At 38.4% G+C, this 23,940-nt stretch overlaps 2 protein-coding genes across 3 annotated transcripts in view; one reads left to right on the plus strand and one right to left on the minus strand.

Annotated features, from left to right (window-relative positions):
• Positions 1–7,056, plus strand: part of SH2D1A (SH2 domain containing 1A) — a 29,167-nt gene extending 22,111 nt beyond the window's left edge. The window contains exons 2-4 of one of the 2 annotated variants that reach the window (XM_069074039.1): positions 1,013–1,076; positions 5,083–5,223; positions 6,210–7,056. In XM_069074039.1, the coding sequence (XP_068930140.1) occupies positions 1,013–1,076; positions 5,083–5,223; positions 6,210–6,245 (241 nt within the window). In that variant the 3' untranslated portion in view covers positions 6,246–7,056. The remainder of the gene's footprint in view (positions 1–1,012; positions 1,077–5,082; positions 5,224–6,209) is intronic. The other variant, XM_069074040.1, reaches the window with a different exon arrangement.
• A 7,358-nt stretch (positions 7,057–14,414) lies between these two features.
• TENM1 (teneurin transmembrane protein 1) overlaps positions 14,415–23,940 on the minus strand; it is a 782,231-nt gene continuing 772,705 nt past the window's right edge. The window contains exons 30-32 of the mRNA XM_069074038.1: positions 22,432–23,652; positions 21,582–21,724; positions 14,415–19,514 (exon numbers count right to left, since the gene is read on the minus strand). Coding sequence (XP_068930139.1) covers positions 18,756–19,514; positions 21,582–21,724; positions 22,432–23,652 — 2,123 coding nt within the window. The 3' untranslated portion in view covers positions 14,415–18,755. The remainder of the gene's footprint in view (positions 19,515–21,581; positions 21,725–22,431; positions 23,653–23,940) is intronic.

Here is a 23,940-nt window from a genome sequence, read left to right on the forward strand (position 1 = left end):
TGAATTTCTTAGAGGAGTGGAATGGGTCCATGGGTATAGATCATTGCATATAAAATGGGGCCTTTTGGATGTATAGATCAGCTTTGCTTAATTTTTCTTCTTCCTTTAAGAATAATTTTTTTAAGCAATTGGGGTTAAGTAACTTGCTCAAGGTTACACGGCCAGTTATTTTGTGTGGGTGTGAAGTATCTGAGGCTGGAACTGATCCTGGGTCTTCCGATGCCAGCACTCTTACTCACTGCGCCACCTAGCCGCCCCTAAAAATATTTTTTTTTTAATAAGAAATGGCTTCCTGGGAAGGAGGGAAGAGAGAAGAGGAAATCTAGGGGATTAAAAATATATTAATAAAATGGATTTTCAAATATAAAATATTGTAAATTGTGTAGGGGACAGCTAGGTGACAGTGGGATGGAATGTCAGAGTTGGAGGCCGGAAGAGCTGAATTCAGATTCTGCTTCAGGCTCTCAGTAGTTGCATCACCCTGGCCAAGTCACTTAACTTCCCCTAGCCTCAATTTCATCATCTTTATAATGAGGATAATAATAACACCTGCCTCATAAGGTTGCTGGGAGGAGTAAATAACACAACACGTAAAGCACTTTGTAAACCTAAAGCTCTCTACAACTGTTAGGTATTGTTATTGAGTTATTGTTATTGTTGTTATCTGGCATAAATCAGAGACACAAGGCAGAAGGTAGAAGAGAGTTGAGAGACCCAGAATTAAGTCTTCAATCTATCACTAATGAGTTTAGTGGCCTGGAGTAAGTTGCTTCCCAATCTGTGCCTGTTTCATTTTTGAAATGAGTGGGTTAGATCAGATGATCACTGACATCTTCTCTAGTCATAATGTTCTGAGTCAGCTTTGATTGTGATGCCCCCTTTTCCCAAGAACTCAGTGGTTTGAAGGCAAAAATCATGTATTAATATGCAGAATGCTTAGATTTCATGCTTAGTCCAATATAAGTTATGTATGTTGGAATTGTTTCAGTAATGGAAGTTTATTCTTTCACAGGTATCAAGGTTACATTTATACCTACCGAGTGTCCCAGTCAGAAACGGGTTCTTGGAGTGCTGAGGTATGGAGTTTTTCTTTTATTTATGCTTACTATGGGAGGTAATGTGTTTCAAATTTAGGCCATTTTTGCCCAAGAACAGTTGAATCACACAGCACCAAAACATTTTTCAGAACCAGTTACCCATAGCCCAGTTGTATGATCACACCACCATAGTAGTGAAATTAAAAAATGCTTGTATTTCACTAAGAAGCTTCCATAGATACTAACCTATTATTACTTCGTACTGATTCAAAATTCACCTACCCAGTTTTGAGGAAGGATATGTAATTGAGGTAAAAGTATATCAGATTTTCTTTTCTTTATTTGATTCAGAAATTTCCAGATATAAAGCTGATATCAAATATATAGGTAAAATAAATTGGAAAACATTTGCTGAAAGCCTCCCATGTACCCAGGTTGATACTGATGTGTTCCTCCTGCCCTGGAGGAACCTGTGATCTCACTGTGTAGACAAGATCAACCCCTTTGAAACAGTAGAGTGAGAAAATATTTGATAGAACCATGATTTCATCCATGTGGGGCCTCTGATGCAGAACACAATCCTTCTGTGCCATATGGGACTTGATGGAAGAGAGAAGTCTTAAAATGCAGCTGAAAGATTGGGTAGAATATAGACAGACTCTCTGTGTATATGGGACTCATTAACACATCGCAGGCATGGGCTCCTGCCCCTTTGTAGCATTCCTGCTTGCTTATAAAAGTAGCTTACTATTTGCAATTTGCACATACTAACACTTGCATATACTTATTTATAGATAGCTTATTATTTTCATTATTTTTTTCCACACGTGTGTTGGCTCTAGGCATGACCCTGTTCAATGTGTATTACTGACTCTCTTCCTTGGTGATGAAATTCATTATAGATGACAAAGAAAGGGATTAAGGAAGACATGGGGATGGGGAAGAGAGAATTGAATGAAAAATACTGTGAATGTTAAATCATTTGATTAAAATTTACTATTGAAATAATTATTTTTGAGATTTTATATGAATTTAGTTATCAATTGCACTTATAACTTATGCCCAGCTAATAAAATTTTAAAATATGAGATCCATTTGAAACTTTTTAGTTCTTTAGGCCTTAACACCATGTGAGGAATTTTAAATACAACCAAGATGAACATTAGTGTAAGTTAAAAAAAAAGTTGTGATATCATCCAGGAAGCTAATACTGTCATACAAGTCAGTGGAAAAGCTGCATGATTTCTAGTAAGAACTTCTTTTAAAGAATCATCTCTGCAGAGATGTTGGAAAAGTTGATTTTCACTCATTGTACATGATATTAATGAATGCGGCCTGTATAACACATGATGCAGGCGTGGCAGAAAATGCTTCTGGGTCAAGGACACTTTGTTTTCAGCTTGTTTTCCTCTGTTCTTTATAGCATAGCACCATGTGCAAATTGACACTTGACATGTACTTTTCATGATGCTAATGGGGAGAAGGTCCATTGAACACAAAAGTCTGGCATATTCTAACACTGAATAATGTGGTTCAATTTCAATTATTTGCTCTAATGGAATGGAAGTGGCAGAGGATTATCCTGAAGAATCAGGTAATCCAGAGCAACCTTTATGTGTGGTTTTTTGGAAGGCATGTTGTGAGTTTCTCTCCCAGTAATTTCCTCCTTCCCAAGTTTTTTCTGCTGTGGCGGTTAGACTAGTTTACATTCCCCGAGTACATGCCACTGGATTGGGGGAAGTGTTCCTGAAGGAATGATAGCAAGAAACGATAGGAAGGAAGAAGACGGTCTGAGGGCCAAACAATTTTCATTGGATAATTGAGATCTGACTATAGGGAGAATATGCAGATGTGAATCAAATTTAATTAGCTCAGCACCAAGATTTGGGAGTGTTAGTGAGATTCTTTTGCCTTCTGTGTTTGAAATTTATTAAATGAGTAGAAGATTTGCATTGCCTTTTTGGAGTAGCGATTTAGCTTTCCCTTAAGGTAGAAAAAAATGTCAGTCCTTTTGTGTGAACATAAGAAATATGGGCTGGTGGTATAGGATTTTTTTAAAGAGTGAAGACGACATGAACATGGGTCCACAATCAAGTGTAGAAAACCAATGTCCTTAGTATTTTGAGTTAGAGATTAGCATCACTGGCTTGATCATGACCCTAGTATATTTATTTCCCATCTACTGACCTCTGGTGAAAAGATATTCAATCATCAATAAGTGAAATAATTCTCTATATAGACCCCTGGATTGCATTCACACATAGATTAGCTACAGTAGATTTTCGTCCCCAGAGGGGATGACCCCTACCCCTACCATCTTCACTGTTTCTTGGCCTGTTTTGACAAAGGGATAGACAATCCTTTTCTAAGTATCCTACAGAGTGGAATGATTTTCTGATTATCCTTGTTATGCGTCTCTCCATTAGCTTGGCTAATCAAGAGTTAACTGATTTTCTTGCATGACCACAGGGAAGATGTTACTCCTGATAACGGTGCCATAAGCCACAAGAACAGTTGAGAACATGTGTTCTTTCAATGTTGATAGGAGTGTGGGTAGTCTGTTGTTTGGGTGGTGACTCCCAGCTTTTGTTAGAGCCAACTTAATGAAAAGAGGTGGTTTGGGAAACTGAAGGCCTGGATTTTAGTGCTTTCTCTGTCACTTGCCTACTGTGAACTCTCATCATCTACCTTTCTCCACCTGTAAAATGGGAATGATACTATCTGTCCTGCCTGTTGTCTTGTCGGGATAAAATTAATCCAGAGATTTGGAAGTGCTTTGGAAAGGAAAAAAAAGATGAGAGTAGTCCATTTAAAGGGCCTCACCTTTCCATTTTGACTGTCTTAACTTGGAATCAAAGCATTCCCTGTTGGGCAACTGCAAGAATGGCCCAAGTGTCCAGGAAGGGGTTTTGTTCAGGTTGAGCTGGGTTAGAGGAGAAATTCTGTAGCAGAGTATATTGAGACTGTCCCCTATATAAACCAACTTATAGTTAGAAATTTACTTGGAAAAAAAAGAAAAAAAAAGAAAAAAAAAGAAATTTACTTGGGACATAAAAGTGAAAGAAAATTAATCTTGATACTTAATCCATTTTTTTCTATTATAAGGAACGATCAAGTTGATATGACAGTGCTCTGTTTTTATGTTTTTGTTTCTTTGAAAGAAATTTACACCCCCCTCAAGTTAAGAAAACAAAAAGAACACCCGACCTCATTCACCCACCCCCACAGCCTTCAAAACTCCAAATGGGAGTAACTTTAAAATAGCATGCTGTAAAACTACTCATTGTTCAGAGAAATAGTATTCATATCATTCAAATGACAGTTTTGAGCTCCTGGCTAAAGCTTGGTTCATATCCTAAGCTTTTTTAGTTAATTGCTGGTGACGCGTCCACTTGAGGACTGATGTCAAGTTCTGACTATTGTTTTGGTAGTCAGCCATGGAAAGCGACCTCGTAAAATACATATGGAAAGAAAACTCACCTTACACATAATTTCATTTTTATTTCATGGAAAGAATCTTGACTCAATGATGTGTCCAAGGAGAATGCAATTTAAGGGGGGTAGAGAAGTTTCTCAGGGAAGAGGAAAATTATTCAGGAACGTGAAGGACATGCAGATTGCTAGGCTATGAAAGCTAAGTGCATACTATAACGTGTATGTCATAGAATGACAGGGCAGATAACTTGTATGTTTCGGTTTTATTCCTTAGGCTTTTTTGTTGATGACCTATGAGATCTGCATTTTTTCTATATTGAACTGTACCATCTCCATTGGTGAATTTATCGTGGGTAATGGCCCATATATCCTTTGAGGTTATGGATATATAATGGGTAACGTGCAAGAAGGGTAGGGAGGTGAACAAGAAGCCACCCTTGGGAGGACTGAAATGACGGCTCATTAGCAGTTCTTGCAGAGGAAAATCCAGCTAAGCAAAGTAATATTGTTTTCCTCTCTTTGTGTTTGCAAATAACCTTAGCCTTCTTTGTAGACTCTCTCATACCATCATGAGCTAAATGAACCCTCTGCTTGGTTCTTTATTTTGCAGACGGCACCTGGGGTCCAAAAAAGATTATTTCGGAAAATAAAAAATCTCATTTCGGCATTTCAGAAGCCAGATCAAGGCATCATAATACCTTTACGGTATCCAGTAGAAAAGAAACCTCCACCTAGAAATGCCCAAGGTATTGTAAGTATAGTTAAGTTTGTCTTATAATATTCTGGCACATACATCATTTGAGTTTATTGACCCAGTGGAAATTCTATTTGAAAAATGACATTAGAGTGATTACCTCATTGATGCTTCATGTATTGAGAGATGTGGACGTTCATAGGCTCTGATTTCCATGTCCTAGCTTACTAGGAACTGTTAGTGAAGTCAATGGATACATTTCCTAAATTTATGAGCCCACACCATTAAACTTTTTTTTGTCCTCTGATGTTATTTGACTGATACTATTTAACCTCATTAATTGAGATCTATCTCACTAATTTGGAAGTTGTGATAATTCAGAAAGGTATTGGGCTGACATTTTCTTTTTCTATAGATAATGGAAAGGTTATTGTCAGCCCGTTCACATGATCACAAATTCCAATTTAACAAGGCTTTGCTGTAGCAGAGTAAATTAAAGCAAGTAGTCTTTATTATTCCACTGATATATATTGTTATACCCCCCTGCCCAAGGCTGTTTTTATTATTTAATTGTATAGCTAAAGACTGGGAATAGAAGCAAATTATTATTTTTTTTGGAAAGTACACTTATCAAATTCATGTATTTTTCCATCCTCAGAGTTAATCTTGTGTTTGAAGTAAGATGATTGGTCTTCACTTGAGGCAGTGTTGATAAGCAAATTAAAATATTTGAATTTTATATATTGTAGCCCACAGTAAGAACCTACGGTCATAGATGAGCTGAAATCTAATAATCAAATAATAAAAAATTCTTTACAATAAAAATGTAACAATTCAGATTTATGAATTTACTACCTTATCTTTGTAGTTGTATTCCATGACTTACAACTCAGTTAAATTTAAGTACTATTTATTTGAAGTAAGGGAGGTATCTTTATGTATGGTGGGAATAATTGGAAATTACATTACTGGAGGTTTTTAAAAATATTTTTTGAATGGTCTTAAAGCTTATTTCTAAGATTTTTGTTATTATTTTCCTTTAGGGAGAAGACCCTGATGTCTACATGAAAGCACCATGAAAAGACACTTATTTCAGATAATTTAAATAGGCCTTTAGGTGTTTCCTTTTGTATATAACCCCACAATTTTGTATATTGTAGATAAAATTAAGTGAGAAACAAATTCATTTCTGAAAATAACATATTCTTGTAATGGAAGCTTCCAGCTTGATGTTAAAATGTCCATGGCCTTTTCATGTAATCTGGAATTTTATTTTATTTTATTTTTTGCAGGGCAATTGAGGTTAAGTGACTTGCCCAAAGTCACATGGCTAGTAAGTGTGTCAAGTGTCTGAGGCCAAATTTGAACTCAGGTCCTCCTGACTCTGGGGCCGGTGCTCTATTCACTGCACCACCTAGCCACCCTGTAATCTGGAATTTTAAAATGAGAATTGGGAGAAAAAATCCTATTGCATTAAGATTGTAGATAATTTTTTCAGTTATATATACAAATAGAAAATATTTGGTTTTAAACCAAGTGTGATGATTGAAAGCATAGTGGCTGGATTTTTTTTAATGTCAGTAAGGCTTTCTTTTTGCTACACAATAAAAAATCCTTTTAGTCAAAATGTCCTTTTTAGTGAAATAATTTTGGGATTCATTGATTTGTTTTAAAAATTTACTTGACTTTTTTTTTTGAAGCCCTATTCAGTTCCCACACTCAGCAAACTTGGCACTTTTGATTAAATGTAGTAGTATTTCATCTTTTTTGTTCTGTTCTGAAAATAATCTCGGACTTTATTCTGAAGTTGATCAATAAAGCCTGTGAATCAGTCTTGGGTAAGAAATCACAGAAGTTAAAATATGCCCATGTTGCCATTTGACTAAAGAATTTGTAATTATATGGATATTTCTTGCCTTGCTTTGGGCCACATTCTCCCCCTACTGTACCACATGAAAACTCCTTTTATTTTTAATGAAAGCTCTAAATTTAGAAAAAAAGATGTTCCTGGGGAAGCCATCTCCTTCGGTGCCTTTGTTGTTACTTCTGAGTTCCTGTTATGAAATGGGTAACTTGTTTGTAAATGGCTCCCTTAGTGTTCTTAGCATTTTATTTCTATGCCCAATGTATATTGATAGAAAAAGTTTATGAGTTAATTAATGTCTGAATTCATTTTAAAGTGTGAATCCTTGAAACTGAGTCAAATTTACATTTTACAGTGGTTTTCCATCCTTGGCATGTTAAATTGGTCTGGAGAGCCAAAAACATTGCTGTCCTCAGAAATTGCCCTTAGAAGACTTTATTTAAGTATGGGCATTTTATTGTATTTTCTAGTTATTTGTAGCTTTGTTGTTTGATGGGTTGATGTGGTCAAAGCATTGTCTACCAAGTGGCCAGCACTGGTGATGAGCCTATCTCTGGTGTTCTCGGAAAGCAGAGCTTTTAAGTTTCCCAGGGCCATGCTCAAAGCTTTTTCAGTGTGGACGAAGCTGCCAGAGCTGCATTGGCTGCTGTTTGCTGCTTTTGAGAATCCACAGTCATCTTTGCATCCCACCTGAAGAATCAGAGTAAGACTTGATGGACCCTGCTGCTGAAGAATTAAAGTGGCTGTTTACAGGAGGCGGAGAGGAACCTGGTGGATGTAAGTAGGCTGTACCAACACATTTCACATAGACGGCTGTGTGCGTGGAAGAGTGTACTTATCACCAGAGATATATATGACTAGAAAAGCTTTTATAGCATGGCAGGTTTTAGAGGAAGAGCATGGATGGGTTGTGATCTATCCTTTTGGGCCAAGTACTTGCCTCAGCGAGATCACAGACCCCTTGTAATAAAGGCTGAAGAACCGCTTGATCTGTGGGTTTTGTGGGGACTCTGTTGGAGGTATGGGTGGAATCTAACGGGGTACTATGGTGCCTTCCAGTTCCGAGATTGAGAAGCTATATTTCTTCATTTGTTTTAGCAAATGCCCCTTTAGTCAGTAGGAAAGAGTAAAGTAAAATACCTAAATGAGGCGTTGCTGAAAGCTGCCTCAATGTTATTAGGCTGACCCAACCATTCCTTGTAAAAGATCTTGCTCCGCTCAGACTTCAGCAGATGCACTCATCTTCATTTCTTGGGCCAGACTCTTATTATGCTTTTTTTGGAGGGCAACTGGGGTTAAGTGACTTGCCCAAGGTCACACGGCTAATAAGTGTGTCAAGTGTCTGAGGCTGAATTTGAACTCAGGTCCTCCTGACTCCAGGGCCGGTGCTCTATTCACTGCACCACCTAGCCACCCCTCATGAGATTTCTTTACCATCTATTTATTGTTACTAACATACTTTCTATTTCCCCTAAGTTAACAGATTTTTACTTCTGCAGAAACATCATATCTTTGCCCCATTAAAAATACTGCTAATGTTAGACTAGACTTGTCCAATGCTGAGTCAAGGTAAAATGATCATCTCTTACCTTGAGTGGTTTACATATATATTGTCTTATTTCATCCTCACAACTACTGTAGGCAGGTGAGGTGTTATTATCTCTTTTTCTTTTGGATAAGGAAAGAGGCTGCAAGGTTGTACCCAGCGCCACCCAATCTATAAGCCAGAGGGCCAGACTTCAAAGCCAAGTCTCCTCTCAGACCATTGCTTCTTTCCCTGTGCCCTGCTGCTGGCCTTTCTGGGTAGAAAAATCCCCCATTGGTAAATCCAGGAGGAACATGACAGCTCAATGAATACTTGTTCCTTTCTTTTGAAGTTTGTACTTAATAGAGATGGCCTTTGGCAGGTGAAAAGGTTAGTAAAGAGTAAACTTAGGTAATTGTCTTTGTCACAGGTTGGGACTCTGTTTGCAATGGTGTGTGAATAAGGCTTAGAGTGAATGCTGCCATCCTTGGGTGTAAATGAAAGGAATGATTTAAAGATCTTGTTTGGTAGAGATGATGGAAGCCAGATAAGGTGAGTAACGACTTCAAAACTCCTTCATGTTTAAACATGTATTTAAGGTACTTCGTTATTATACACCAAAATACAGCTTTGAGGACATCAGGATCAACAAAGCCCATTCTGTCCACTGGTGTGATGTGTGGCTCTTATGGCCACCACTGTCTATACCTGCCATTCTTGTAAAGCATATAAATAGAGATTAGAAGGTGATGCTGAATTATTTTATTTAGCTGTTTTCTCCATTATACACCATTAGGCCAAAGCTGTATTTGGTCACTTGATGCTAAAACCAGTATGTTTGCATAGAAAAAGATGAGAAAACTTCCTGATCAACAATTGGCTTATGTCTCATGGCATGAGGACTGGTAGAGAGGCAATACATTACTTTCATTTTAAGATGACGTAGGAGAGGGGTGACTCAGAGGGCCTGGATTTTAGTCCTGGCTCTGCCACTTACTAACATTCTGTGGGCCATAGTTTCCTCATTTGTAAAATGAAGATAATGCTTCTACGTTACAAGATCATTGTTGAGGCTCAAACGAGTTTACTAATATGAGGTGGTATTCTCTACTTGCTACTTGTTTATCTCATCTTGGGTTTGAGGTATACTATTAGATAACAATAGAATGATAGTATAACGTAGTCTAGTAAGACTTAACGTTTCCTTAGAGAACACTTCTAGAAAAAGATCTTATGGCCAAAACAGTCCTTAGAAGATTGTTCAGTTTTATGTCGTACATTTTGTGTCTCCAGTTTACCAAGTACCTTAGCACTACTTAGTCCTATGTATTTTTCTAGAAGAAGAAAGTTTTCCTGTTTTGGGACTTCTAGAGTTTTAGTAAAAGTTTGTTTGTTGGAAAGTAATTGAGATAACTTTACCAGGTGGAAGTAAAATAGATAAAAACTCATTTTTCATTCCTTTTTTTTTTAAAAAAAATTAAAGTTGGTATTTTATCCAGGGCTTTACTTAGCCCTAATCTCCATAGCACCTCTTGAGTGCCTACCTTCCTCTCTAGTTATGCTGCTACCACCCTCATGTGGCCCTCATGTCTCCCTGTCTGCACTATTTAAAAATGTTTTATTGATGCTCTTTTTATTCATGTTTGTTATTATCTACTAATCCTGTCCCTCTCTCCCACATTTTGAGAGAAGCCTTCCTTTGTAACAATGTGTAGTCAAGCAAAACAAATGAATTCGTTGGCCCTGTTGGATTCTGGACCTCTCTGGTAAGAGGTGGTGGTGGGTTTCATCTTTGGTCTTTGGGAGTTGTGATTGGTTTCTACCCTGGCCAGAATTCTGAGATCTTTCACAGTTTAACCCTTCCCCATATTATTATTGTTGCCACTATGTAAATTGTTGAGGTTTTACTTACTCCCTCTACATCAGTTCATACAAGTCTTACTATATTTCTCTAAATTTATCATATTGATAGTATCTCAATATTCAGTAAAATTCTATTACCATCCATATACCACAGTTTATCCAGCTGTTTTCCAACTGATGAACACCTGTTTTTTTTCTAGTTTGTTGATCCAAAAAAAGATGCTGTCCTAAACAGTTTACCTTCATTACCTTCTCATTTGACCTCCTTGGAGTTTATTCCTAATAGTAATATCATTAGGCCAAAAGTATGTACAGTTTAGTGACATTTCAGGTATAGTTTCAAACATTTTTCTGGAATAGTTGCACCAGTTTACAACTCTACCAACTGTGTTTGTTTCTGTCTTCCAACGATTGCTGTTTTCCTTTCATCATCTTTGCTGACCTGATGGATATGAGCGTGGAACCTCAGAAAATGATGTATTTTGTCTTCTATTCCTAGTGATTTGGAACATATTAAAAATATTTTTATTGATTGCTGCATTTCTTAATTTTAGAAGTACCTTTCTGTTATATTTTGCCCACTTCTCTATTGGGGAATGTCTTTTATTCTGAGGTATTTGTATCATTTCTTTATGTGTCTTGGATTTTAGACCTTTGTCAGAAAAGTTTTTTGTGAAGATTTTCCCCACTCGTTTGTCCTCTTATTGTAACTACATTTATTTTACTTGTGTAATAGCTTTTCAATGGTGTGAAAACAAAATTGTCCTTTTGTGTTTTATGATCTCTGTCCCTTGTTTAAGTAGCAATTCTCCCTTTTGCCTGTATCATTGCAATAGAAATTCACCAAATTCTCTGTTCTCTCTCCTCTCAAATCCATATGGTTTCTAGAATAATCTTTTTTTTGTACACATATATCTGTTCACGTCCTTCCTATGCTCAAGAATCTTCAGTGGCCCTCAACTGTCTGACAAGTAAAGTTCACACTCCTTTGCTTGGCATTTGAAGCTCTCCAGAATTCCTCACCACCCTACCTTTCCACCCTTTGTATTTTTCCTTTCTATTCATACTCTGTACTATAATCAAATTGAATTTCTTCTGTTACTGAAAACAGACCTTGCCCTTTGCTGCCTGAGTATCTTTGCTCAGAATTCCTTATCTCTGGAATGCCCTCCCTTGGCTTCTTTGCTTCTTGTACTTACATTCAGCAAACTTTTATTAATTTTAGCCAACTGTTATAGTGCATCATAAAGGTCTGCTATCATTCCTGATTCCTCTAGTCAATAATGATTTCTCTTTTGCTTTGGACCTCTCTCATGTGCCTGTCATATAACATTTAGTATTACAGTTCTTTGTATTTGTGGCTTCTGTGGATATCATGAGGGCAAGGAACTCATCTTGTCTAAACTTTGTATATCCCTTAGTGCTCAGTACAGGGCCCTGCATACACAAGCCCTTGCCCTCAAGGAGTTTACATATTAATGGAGGAAGAAAAGCATTACAACAACTTCAGACAACTGTGGAAAGGCATGGAGGTGGCTTATGGAGTGTTGGGTGTGAGGAGGTTATGGTATGGAGGGGAATGATGTGTAAGAAGACTGGAAAGGCAGAAAGGGGGCCAGGTTTTGAAGGGCTTTAAAAGAGGACTTTATAGCTGATCCTAGAGGTGATAGGGAACCAGCCCCTGGAATTTATTGAGTAAAAGTGGTCGCCATGGTCAGACCTATGCTTTAGGAAAATCACTTTGGCAGCTGGATGAAGGCTGGATTGGAGTAGGGAGTGACTTGAGAGGAGACCAGTTAGGAGGTTATCACAGTAGCGGCATGAGGTGTCGAGGGCCTGACCTAGAGTGTTGGCCACGTGAGTAGAGAAAAGGTGTCTCTGGTATGGGAGAAATAGCATGAAAGTAGAAATGACAAGATAGCGAAACCGATAGGATGTGTAGAGTGAGTGAGGGCTTGAGGGCGACACGGAGATCACAAGCCTGGTGCTATGCCTGATAAGGATATGGAACGTTGGAAGAGGGGTGAATTAAGAAATGTTTGTTGAATGAATGCATAGCACTCAGAGCACAGACTGAGTTTAATGGTAATGGCATTTGCATTTTTGTTTTGTGTAGTTTGTTATTTAAAAGGCAGAAATACATCTTGAAAATGAAAACGTTATGGTATTTTTGAAAATTTCCCACCTTTCCTCTTGGGGGAAGGATCCCTTATGTTATCGGTGATGATGCCAACTGATTTAGCTATGAAAGTTAATAATTTCTGATGAACTTTATCATTTCTGAGGGACTTAAAAATTAAGCCCCCCCCCCCCCCCCGCCAACTTGAAGTAGTAAGGTAGCATTTCCATTTTGAGCTGCTTGTGGTATGTGGTGTGAAATCTTGGTGTAAACCTAATATTAGAAGAATTATCTTCTGGTTTCCTCTGTAGTTTGTATTATTGAGTTTATAGTTATGTAAATCTAGACTTAGTGTGTCTTTGTAGGCAGCTTCCCGGATATTTTTGTATTTTAAAGTTATTTAGAATGAGACTTCTTTTTATCTAGCTACTTTTAATGACTATGTAGAAATATATGATTGTAATGTTTTCTGAGTAAACCATCACAATGTCTGAAAATTGGTGTTAATTTTATCTTTGTTACTAGCATTTCTAGAACTAGTTTACCTAGTATTTATTGGTAGGACTTTCAGTATTTCTCCATTGCAGAGAGCTTTTAGATACACATGCTGAAAATTTTCCTATACTTTTCTTTAGTTTTTAGGATCCTTACTGTAAACAAGTACTAGATTTTTCAAGGCTTTTTCTGCCTTTATGTAGATCTTTGCTTTTAACATAGAGTTTAGTCTCTGTGTATTTTAATACTTGGTAGATGCTAGTATATTGTTATGATCAACAGAACTCTTTCTTACCAGTTCATTCATATAGTGGGGATTACTAAATTTTCTTGCATCACTTTGTTTGGACCTTCTCTCTGTGTCATATTTGTAAGTAATTGAAGGAAATGGTAAATTTATTAGAGAGGTTAGTGAAAATAAAGATATAATTTTTTCCACTCAAATTCACAGACCCTTAGGGAAAAAAAAAACTCCTCTTCCTAGCAAGATTTTCTTTGTTGTACTCTGCGTTTTAAGTGGAAAAATCTCTTCTTTTATTTTTTTTTTTAAAGCAATTGGGGTTAGGTAACTTGCTCAAGGTTATACGGCCAGTTATTTCTGGGTGTGGTGCTAAGTATCTGAGCCCGGATTTGATTCCCAGGTCATCCCGACACTGGAGCCAGTGCTCCTACTCGCTGAACCACCTGGCCGCCCCTAAATCTCTTCTTTTATTGAAGTGATTTCCTTGGAGTTTGTAACATAAATTAAACCAAAGGATAGTTGGCCATCAGGAGCTGCTGGGACAGTATTGACATCAAGGTGACTGTGTAGGTTATAGTTAGCCTTTATGTTTTGGTGTTGTGCACTTTTTTCCGTTGATGTAGAGAGCACGACTTCTGTGTAACTTTTTCTTGGAGAGTTGCTATGGCCGAAAAATACGTGGTCTCTGAACTGAGCTCAGCAGATGGATTTTGTTATTGTTATCATATTGTTGTGATCAACAGAAATCAACAGACTTTTGAAGTCCCTACCTTGGCAGTGCAGGACAAAGCTAGAGAAATGAAATGGCAGGGATTTAGGTTCCTCCATCACTTCAGATTTTCCTGTCCTTTCACTTTAAATGAATGTGTATGTACACCAAGTCCCCTGGGACTTTTGTTTTGCTTCTCTCATCTTGTTTGATGGACAAGCAGAAGAAATGCTTGAAGATACCACAATGATCCAACAGGGGCTTTGCTCAGGACTTGTTATAGGAAGTGAAGTGCTTACTGGACTTGACCTATATTCAGCTGTAGTAACCCTTGGCATGAGTTTATTGTTTGGTTACTGGTAAGAAGCCACCTTTCTTTATAGGACCAGGCTAATTTGAGACAGTAGGACACTGTGGGAATGAAACAGGACCCAATGTTATGATTGCAGCTTTATTTTTTACAAATGAAATATTCAAAGTACTTCTTTCAAATATCGACACATAATATTAACTTTAGATATTTACAGCATGTTGTTGGCAATGCTCTTGTAGAAAAATGCATGCTTCTGGTTTAAAAACCAGAGCCAAATGCAAAAGACCATGTAACCGTAGCCATACAACAACCACGAATGTGTACAGTATCCAGTCACGTTTCAGCACAGAAGTTAGAGCAGGAATACAAAGTCTGGAGCTATGTTTCCTAGCAACAATAGCCCAGGCCACGAGAACACAATTTTCAGTATGATTCGAACCTCTAACTGTTATATTGAAACTGAAAATCTTGGCGTACACTGTAAACAGCTTTACTTTTCACGAGAAAGTAAGCAGCTAAAAAGAATATTTTTGTGACATAAAGGCTATGCTTCACTTTCTCACTGATAACTTTTGCCAGAAGAATATTAAGATTTAGACATCATCATGGTTCATACAAGTAAAATATTTTTTCAAGGACACAATCTGATATACTAACATTTACTTAAGAGGTTAAAATTCACCACTAAATCTAAGGAAAGATTTGAAACTGCCAAACACATTTTCTTTGACAAATAATGTAAGATGACAATTGCCAAGACAAACTCCACAGCAAGTTGAACTCTAATAAGTATTTTCAGTTACTGTTTAGGAAGTTATTTCCTTTTACACATAGTTGTAGACTTTGGTCCTAAATAGCTTTTGTATGAAGGACACTCTGAAATAAGTTACTGTTGTGTGGTTGAATTTTCTCCCCCCTCCCCCCAATATAGAACCTTACAGTAGGCTCTATCAAAGAGCGGTCTGAGCTTGGAAGTTCTAGACAGCTCAGCTAGATTGGCGTAAGTTTATCCAAATAAAGAGTGTTTTCCATTCAGTCTGTAGGCTTCTGTTTTGTTTTTATTTCCCCCACAAACTAAGACATACTCCCAAAGGTTTCTTCTCTCAATGCTTGGTTCCTGCACCATGGCTATTTATCATTGAACAACACCATCGTCATGCTTGCCACGAAAGATGAATGCATCTTTGCCCTGACCATTTCTGAGGTGGTGTTATTACGGTGAAGGCCTGGGCTGGCCAGGAAATTTTTTTTAAAGCAGCATAGAATGCATATAATTAAATGCTGTAAAATGAGTATGAATAATGATAAAAAGAAAAGGCATTTAAAAAAATCATTAAGTTAGTTTCCATCTAAGCAGTTAGCATACCAAATTATGCACTGTCAAGTTTTTGTACATTTCTCTATGTTGTGTAGGTTATATATTTTTATAGAGTGAATATATATATATTTATATATAGTCTAGATCTCTTAGATAAATTGGCAGTAAAGTTATTTTACATATTGTTTTGTGTAGAAAGGTTAAAAGAAGATATTTCCATAGTTCAGCATGGTAGATGGCTTTTTAAAGGTGATTGTACACGAAAGTTTTAGTGTTATTTTTTTTTGTAGGAGTCATGCTGCTGCTAATCCAGATTGGCAAAAGAAAAATAATTATCTAGGTGCCTGTTAAGGTTGCACTTTGATGCTCATTTGGATTTCAAAAAATGTTTACTGCAAAAAAAAATCTTAAAGGAAAAATAAAATTGGGCTGGCTGGCAAAAAGAAACATGGACATGAAGTATTTACTCCCTTCCTCCATCTCAGACTGTTTCTTTCAAGTGAGAGAGTCCAGATCCATTCTCTCCCAGTAGCTTAGTTGGATGGTGCTTGCCTTTGTAGCTTCAGCCTCTCATGTGCCATGAGTAAGTGCTGTAATGCTTCCACTTTCATTTCATTAGGAAATGCAATGGAATTCTTTCCAGTTGCAGAAGAATGTTCAATGAAGGCAGGCATTCTCTGCCTTTCCCATTGAATAGGAGCCGTTTAGGTTAAATATATCTCTGTGGTCTCCTTTAGAAATGTTTAAAAATATTTCTTAGAATTACTACCCATGAATGCTAACCTCTTGGGGTAATAAAGAGAAAAGTGGTGTATTTCAAGGCAGTATTAAAACCACAGCTGTAAGTAATAGAAAGTGCATTTCCTGAATATAATACAAATAGAACTTTAAGAAACTAAAGGCACAAGCTAACTAAATATGTATTACAAACTAGAAATGCACAGTTCAAGGTAATTACTATTAAGGAAAAGCTTCAAACATTTGTTTCTAATGGATATTTAAAGCAGTTTGATACATTAGTGAATTGCAAAAAAGTATAATTGCTTAAAATAGAAGTAAAATAGACTCTAATATTGACATTTGGATCAGTGATAAAATACATCACGTTTATGAATGCACTTGCTAGAACAGTTCGTAAATTAGTTTTTGTTTGTTTGAAAGAACGTCAGAGCCTCTACAAACCGAAGGTCCATTTTTAGGCTGGTGTGGAAGTATTCAAATGTTTAACAAGTTGGTTTCTTAGAAATGATAGTATTCCATCCTGAAGAAATGCTGTGCCATTAACGTTGGTCTGGATTAGCAGTTTGAGATGGCAAGCTTCCAAACAGACACAGAGGAGAGAGCAAGAACTCTCTCGTTTTAAATACCCGTGTCGGAATGAAATAGTAATCAATGCCAACCCGAAGGCTTTGGAAAGGAAACGTATGAACACAGCCTCTCTCTCCTGTCTGCGGACCCTTGCCTTCACTTGGTTCGGCTCTTTTAAAAACCTTAATGTGATTGTGGAATCTCGGTTTAAGATCTTTTTGAAAGAAGGGGGTCAAGGCCCACCTTGCATGGGGGCAGCAGTTGGAAGGATTCCAGACTGCAGTTGAACACCCTGAACCCTCTGGGCCTATGAAAGCTTGCAAGTTGTCTTGGCGGGCGTACGCGTGTGTGTGTGTGTGGGGGGGCACAGTGGGGTGCTGCTCTGTGCTTGCAGTAACATAGCCTCTTGCTACTTAGTACAGCATCTTATAGACTGTGTATCTATTGGACACAAAGCACCCAGCTCACTGAGGGGTTTCTTTTCAAGCAGGAGTCACATAAAAAGTATAGCTGATCTTAACAGTAATCCTGGCTAAATATTTCCCAAAGTTAGCCAAAACCCTTCTTAGAAAATGGCCATTTCCTAGTAAGGGGAGATGATTAGATAAGTAGGCAGATGGCAAAAAGAAATGAAATCAATATTATATAAATGATTTGTGACTAAAAATCTGCCCACCCCATCACTTAGTTGAACTATTTGGGCCAGAGAGGCTTCTGTGTTCACTTAGTTATATGTCATAAATGTGGCTGGGAAATGTTCAATAAATAGCTGTAAACCTTGGAAGATAAATGTGGAAGTGGGAGCACATAATGCCATCCATTATGATGTTTGGTGCCTCTTGGGAGCTGGGCTTGTTAATGCCTGTGGTAGAGTAGTTCCATCATAGATGGCAGTGTGTGTAGGTAAGGAAGCACCAGGTCTAATTTTCAGGGCTCCGTTCTTATGTTTTCTTCCTAAGTAATATGGATACCTTACTACAGATGTTTAAAATTCATACCCAGTCAGTCTTTAGCAAATTACTTCTGAGTACATTAAGCCTTTGGTGCAATGGTAACTGTATCATCAGGTGTGATGCCATGACCAAACCCAATAGAGAAATGAGAGATTTCCTAGGCAGGTTAATCAATTAAGAAAGACTGTGTTCATGTAATGCCAATATATTTGGTCAATCTGGTGAAAATTTTAATCCAAACAGACTTCTGGAAAGAGTGAGTTGGCTAGATGCTTGGTGTCACATAGACACAAGTACCAAGCCCACTGAAAACTAAGCGTTAGCCCTCAGTACAACATAGCATTTATTTCCAGGGAGTAAAGGGAAATGTACTCAGAGAGATGGTAGCTGAGGACATTTTCTTACTGACTTTCAAGTTTTCTATAACAGCTCTGTAAAATGGCTGGCAGTCTTTGGAAGTGCAGACTTCCAAGAAACTTTTAAAATAGTCTTCGAGTTAGGTTGATAGTTAAATATGAAACAGCATGTCACCGTAGATAAATAGAACCTTGGGTTCTTTCTGTTATCTATTTCGATACACACCCGACATGACAAATTTAGAGTGGTGTTTTGTGAAAACTCAGTCTTTTTCGTTGTTTTAACTGTACTTGCGGTATTTTGAATACTGCCACACAAGAACTAAAAATCTTTTCTGTCATTTCTTAAAGAGTGTAAAGAAACCATATTAAAATACCATCTTCTGTCACATTGAAAGGCAGTTGGATATGTTTTTCCTCCATATTTACATATACAGAGTCCTGATCTAGAAAACCAATACAATAAACCATTTTGTGTTTTAAAAACAGGCAGTCTTTGGTGACGCAAAGGCAGAGATTTTTTTGTTACCTCCTGCCTATTTCGCTCTGTCTCATAAAGTGAATATTGTTGGCACTGTCAGAAAGTTCTAGATACTGCTCAACAGACAAGACAAAATAGCCATCATAGCCTTGTACCCGCCCGGTGCTCAAAAGCTGTTGCTTCTCTCCCTCTGTCCATGCCCTAATCCCCTCTTCCCCTTCTTGCAACCTCTTCTGTTCCTTAGTCCAGGCCTGGGCAACAGCTCGCTGCCTGGCAATTTCTAACACGTGGTTCTTTTCCTCTTCTACAGTTGTTCCGTACCTGATGTTAAAGCACAGGGTACCATGTTGGAGCTGTATATCTGCAAAGCGTCTAGTCCTTCCATTCATCACAGATGTCATCTGGGACACCGTAACATTGACACCATTCTCTAAAATCCGCCTCCCTCCTGTGTTACCTATGAGAGCCAAGTCTTCCTCCAGAGATCCAAGTTTAATGAAGTAGTGGGTATCCCGTCCATCGATTGTAAAGTGCAGGTTTTCCAAGTAATGAGCATTGTTGAGGATGGCAGCAAGTCGGCGGCTGTCTTCATTGGCCACTCCTATAATGTCTGCAGTCACCATGCCATCCTTGATGGCAAACTTTATACCTTTTCCAAATACAGATGGAATAGCAGCAAACCTGGGGTGTTTTCCTCCTTCCAGACACCTTTTGTCACTGTATCTCGGAGCCATAGGAAGTTGGTCCAAGGAAATAAAATTTCTAAGCTGTTTTTTCAGCTCACATTGAATGCCCAGGATAGTCTGGAAAAGAGGAAGACAAAAATACAGCTTCGTGTAATGCATCTGTTATCTGATCTAGCCGTTTCACTTAGATATTTATTTCTGTTCTCCTGAAAGATGATGAGCGATGAAGACACTTTTTGTTATTATAAAATTATGTAGAAGATGAAGTATTATTAGTTATATTTACAATGTGAAATTAGTATGTTTCCTCACATTTTAGTTCACACACTCCTGCTTCCTTTAATCACTATTTGTGAATTTCAGTGATTTTCCACTTTTTGTATCATGTACCTTTATGATTAAATCACCTGCTAGTTTCTGAGTGGTTTTGTTGAATCTTTTGGTGCTTCTCTACCCCTTTCTCCCAGGGAAGCATCTACTGCTTTCTCTAGTGTGCCACACCCTCCCTCTAGAGCTATTTCAGGCTTTCAGTACTCGAAAGTAGCATGCTTCTCTTTCGGACAATTTCTTTTCTTGGGAGATTTCATTTCCCCTTGTGCATTTCACCACAGAATCAAATCACTACTTAGCATCCTACTTGTCAAATCCCAGCACGTGCCTTAGTTGTGGTTTGTCCTTCCTTCTTAAAGAGTACCATGAGATAATTTGCCCTTGACTCTGATTTGAGGGAGGGAGGGCTGTGCAAAGTCACCAGCCTTACTTTCTCCTGCAGAGGCATCTGAGTCCAGTGGCCAGATAGAGATCAGGATGAGAGGAAGACCTTGGTCCTTTTAAGAAGTGAATCAAGGGATGGCCCTTTTAATAAAAAAAAAATCCAACTGGGAGGGGAAGACCCTAAGGGTTGCAGACCAAAAGAAAAAGTTACTATTTACATTCACTCTGAGCCAGGAGGGCCCCCAAAAAACAACCATTACGTTGGTGCTGGGGCAGGGCAGGGAACTACTGTTGTCCAATCCCTGAGTTCTGGAGTGAATTGGGTTTCTTTGAGAAAGAAATCTAGCCAGTAAACCCCAAGTTAATTGGACAGAACACATTAAGGGGAGGGGAGGGTAGAGGTGGGGACCATTTACAGTTGGGCAAATCGGTTTCTCCTCTCCTCTATCCTATCTTCTCTTCTCCTCTCCTCTATCTTACCCCTCCCCTCCTCAGAGGGGAGGGGTGAGATAGAGGGAGTGGGACTGAATGGGGAACCAGTTGGACAACTCAGATCTTCTATCTACAGAGAAGAGAGAGAGGGGGAGATAGGAGGGGAGATAGAAGAGAGATGATAGAGCAGAGAAGAAGAGAAGCTACAGCAGAGGAAAGAGGAGAGATGAGAGAAGTGAGGGCAGAATACAGACTTACCGTCAGTGGGGCACCTTAGTGCTTTTAAGCTAAGGTATTTTCAGCTTCTTACTTTGAATGGGGCAACACCCATTCAGTGAATAGTCTTAAGAGTGGGGGTGGGGGGTGGGCAGCTAGGTGGCGCAGTGAGTAAAGTTTGGTTCCGGCCTCAGATACTTAACACCACAAAAAAACTTAGCCATGTAACCTTGGGCAAGTTACTTAACTTCAATTGCCCTCCAAAAGGCAAAAAAAAAAAAAAAAAAAAAAAAGAATGAGTAACAGGATAGTCCCTTTAATTAAAAAAAAAAATAAAACTGGGAGGGAAGACCCTTAGCATTGCTGACCAAAAGATAAACAGTTACTATTTACATTCACTCTAAGCTAGGAGAGCCCCAAAAAATAACCATTAAGGGACCTATTGTCCCATCCCTGAGATCTGGAGTGAACTGTGTTTAAGATTTAGTCTTTGAGGAAGACATCTAGCCAGTAAACTCCAAGTTAGCTAGGTAGCCTTCGGCCAACAAAATTTATCTTCCTTTGAGCAGAGCAGCCTCAGGTAAGGGGGGAGAGATCTCTATTTGGAGTTGTGAAACATATATGTGTATGCACACATGTGTATAAATGTATATGTGCCTGAGAAGAGTAACTGTGGCATTAGCAAATTTATCTTTTGGAAGTTACTAGTTGTGAGACTAGGGGCAAGTTACTTCTCCAAAGTCAAGTATCTCTCTTCATTTATTTGCCAAAGAGAAGTTTTGCAGGCTCTGTTTATTTTTTCAAATGACAATTTTCACAAACCTTTCCAGGATCCCACTCTTGAGTTTTTGTTTGAAGCTGCAGAAGCTCGTAGGTTAACTCCACGTTTTCTATTTCTGGTTTTGGAAATCCAGGCAGCACATTGTGTAACTGGAAACCAAACAGCTCCAACCAAGTTCCAATGTCTATGAGATATAAATTAAGGAGAAACATAAATAGCACATACTCACTTGACGAACAAAAACAAAAGCCCAATATCTCCAGACCTATCCGATGTCATGGAGTCTTCTAGGAAAGCTCATCTTTTGATTTAAGAGAATTTTAAAAAGAACTAGAGGGACTGTAGAAAACCCTGATTTTGCCACGTAGGCTCGAGTAGGGGTGGGGAACCTGCAGCCCACAGGTGGCCTTCTAGGTCCTTGGGTGTGGCCTTTTGATCCAGTCCAAGTTTCACAGTTTCACAAATAATCCTTTTATTAAGGGGATTTGTTCTGTGAAGTTTGGAGCCACATGTGACTGATGCCGCAGGTTCCCCACCTCTGGTATCAATTCGCTGCCCAGAAACTTCTGGAGAGAGACTACACTGACAGTGAAATCTGATTGAACTTATGCAATGTAATCCTATTCCTTTCCCCCTCTGCTACTTCCCATAAGCTGTGAAAAATGAAACAAACAAACAGAAATAGCAACTTAAAAGAAAAGAAACAGCGTAGTAAAATGCGAAAGCATCTGCTTTGTTGTTGACTTGCATGTTTTTTCTCACCCTAGAAAACTAGGGAAGAGAGCAGATGTATGCTAGCTTGTGGGTTCCCTAGCAGGAAGTAGTGGCAGTGAGAGTCTACAGGCAAATACATGACATCAAATTTTTTGTAGTTTTGCATCGTTCAAATACCTGTGGTGTATTTAGTAACATCTTGTATTTTGCCAACGGGATAGTTATTTTCAAATGAGTAGAGATTGAATGGTTTAGGAAGAGTGTTCAGATGCTTCCATATATGATGATTAGGCGTTGTCCAACGCCCGGCAACAACGTCATAATCTCTTTGTCCCAAGTGAACTAATTTTGTAAGGGCATCGTAGAGTCCACCATGAAAACCAATGATTACTTGAAAGTCTGGGTAAGTGTCTTGATAAATATCACCATAAGGTGTGTATAGTATCTCTTTTATCACCTGGCCTCGGCTACTGAACACAGCTAGTGGAGTTCCTGAATTGTCACAGGCCACGTAGTATTCTTCCCCACTGCTTAGCTCCATTGCAATGAGGTGGCCTTGAAGATCATAATATAGTGAGGTAATCTCCGAGCTTGTGTGATTGTAGAGATGGGTAACTCTGATGGGATTGCCAAGATCCGCATAAAAGAACTGGAGGTGCTGTCCTTGACTGGATTTACTGGCGACACGTCGCCCAAGGCCATCGTAGTAGTATTGCACACTCCAACCAGAAGCCTTATTGTAGGCTTTGTGTAGTAGGCCATTGGAATTATAGTCAAATACATCATTTCCCCTCTGTCGCAGAAAGCCATCTTCGTCCATCTTGTACTGAATTTCTCCTAGCCTAGTGATGCGGTCTCTGAGGTCATATCTGAGAGGGGTCAGGCGAGCACTATTCCCATGGCTTAAGAGGTTGATGTTCCCATTCAGGTCATAACTGTAACGCCACTGGGTTTTATCATTCACAGAGACAGTTTGAAGTTGACCGTCAGCATCATATTCATAAAAGTACCTCGTTATATTGGCTTCCACTCCTACTCTTATATCACATATTACCATGCGGCCCATATTATCATATTGAATGGTCATCCAGTAGGCAATCGCCTTCAGGATTTCATACTGCACTTCAATCACTTGGCCATTGGCACTGAAGATCTTGGTGTGTTTCATGACTGTAGTGGTAATGACTTGGTTTAAGTCATAATTGATTACACTGAATTTTCCAAACTGCTCTGTCCTCCCAGAAACATCAACATAACGGTATAGATCTATGGGCAGAGGAGTCTCATTTATTACAGCTTGCATGCTGGTGACCCGAAAGTTGTTATAACTATAGTCAAATCGTGCATTCACAAGGCCTTCTTCACTGAATCTGAAAATCTGACGGCCAATGAGAGGACCTGTATAGAAACAAAAACAAAATCACATTGATGACAAAGTTAGGTGACGAGTGTTGCCGAAAAGGTCTACTTTAGTGTCAAGCAAACTTTCGTTCTTTCTTCATTTTAATGCTTTCTGAAATATTTTCATATCTGGAAATATATAGCCTGAAGAATATAACTACTTTCTTTAGTATTCTCTGTAAAGTAATGAATAAAAGCATTCTAGAAAGATCTTCTTAATACAATGTGTATATGATACCTACTTGGTTACCTGGGATGACAAAAATCAGGCAAGTATATAAACAC

This window comes from Petaurus breviceps, unplaced genomic scaffold (assembly GCF_028583685.1).
Source record: "Petaurus breviceps papuanus isolate PSGF00001 unplaced genomic scaffold, PetGlider_PUasm1.0 90881, whole genome shotgun sequence".
Classification (NCBI taxonomy): Eukaryota; Metazoa; Chordata; class Mammalia; order Diprotodontia; family Petauridae; genus Petaurus; species Petaurus breviceps.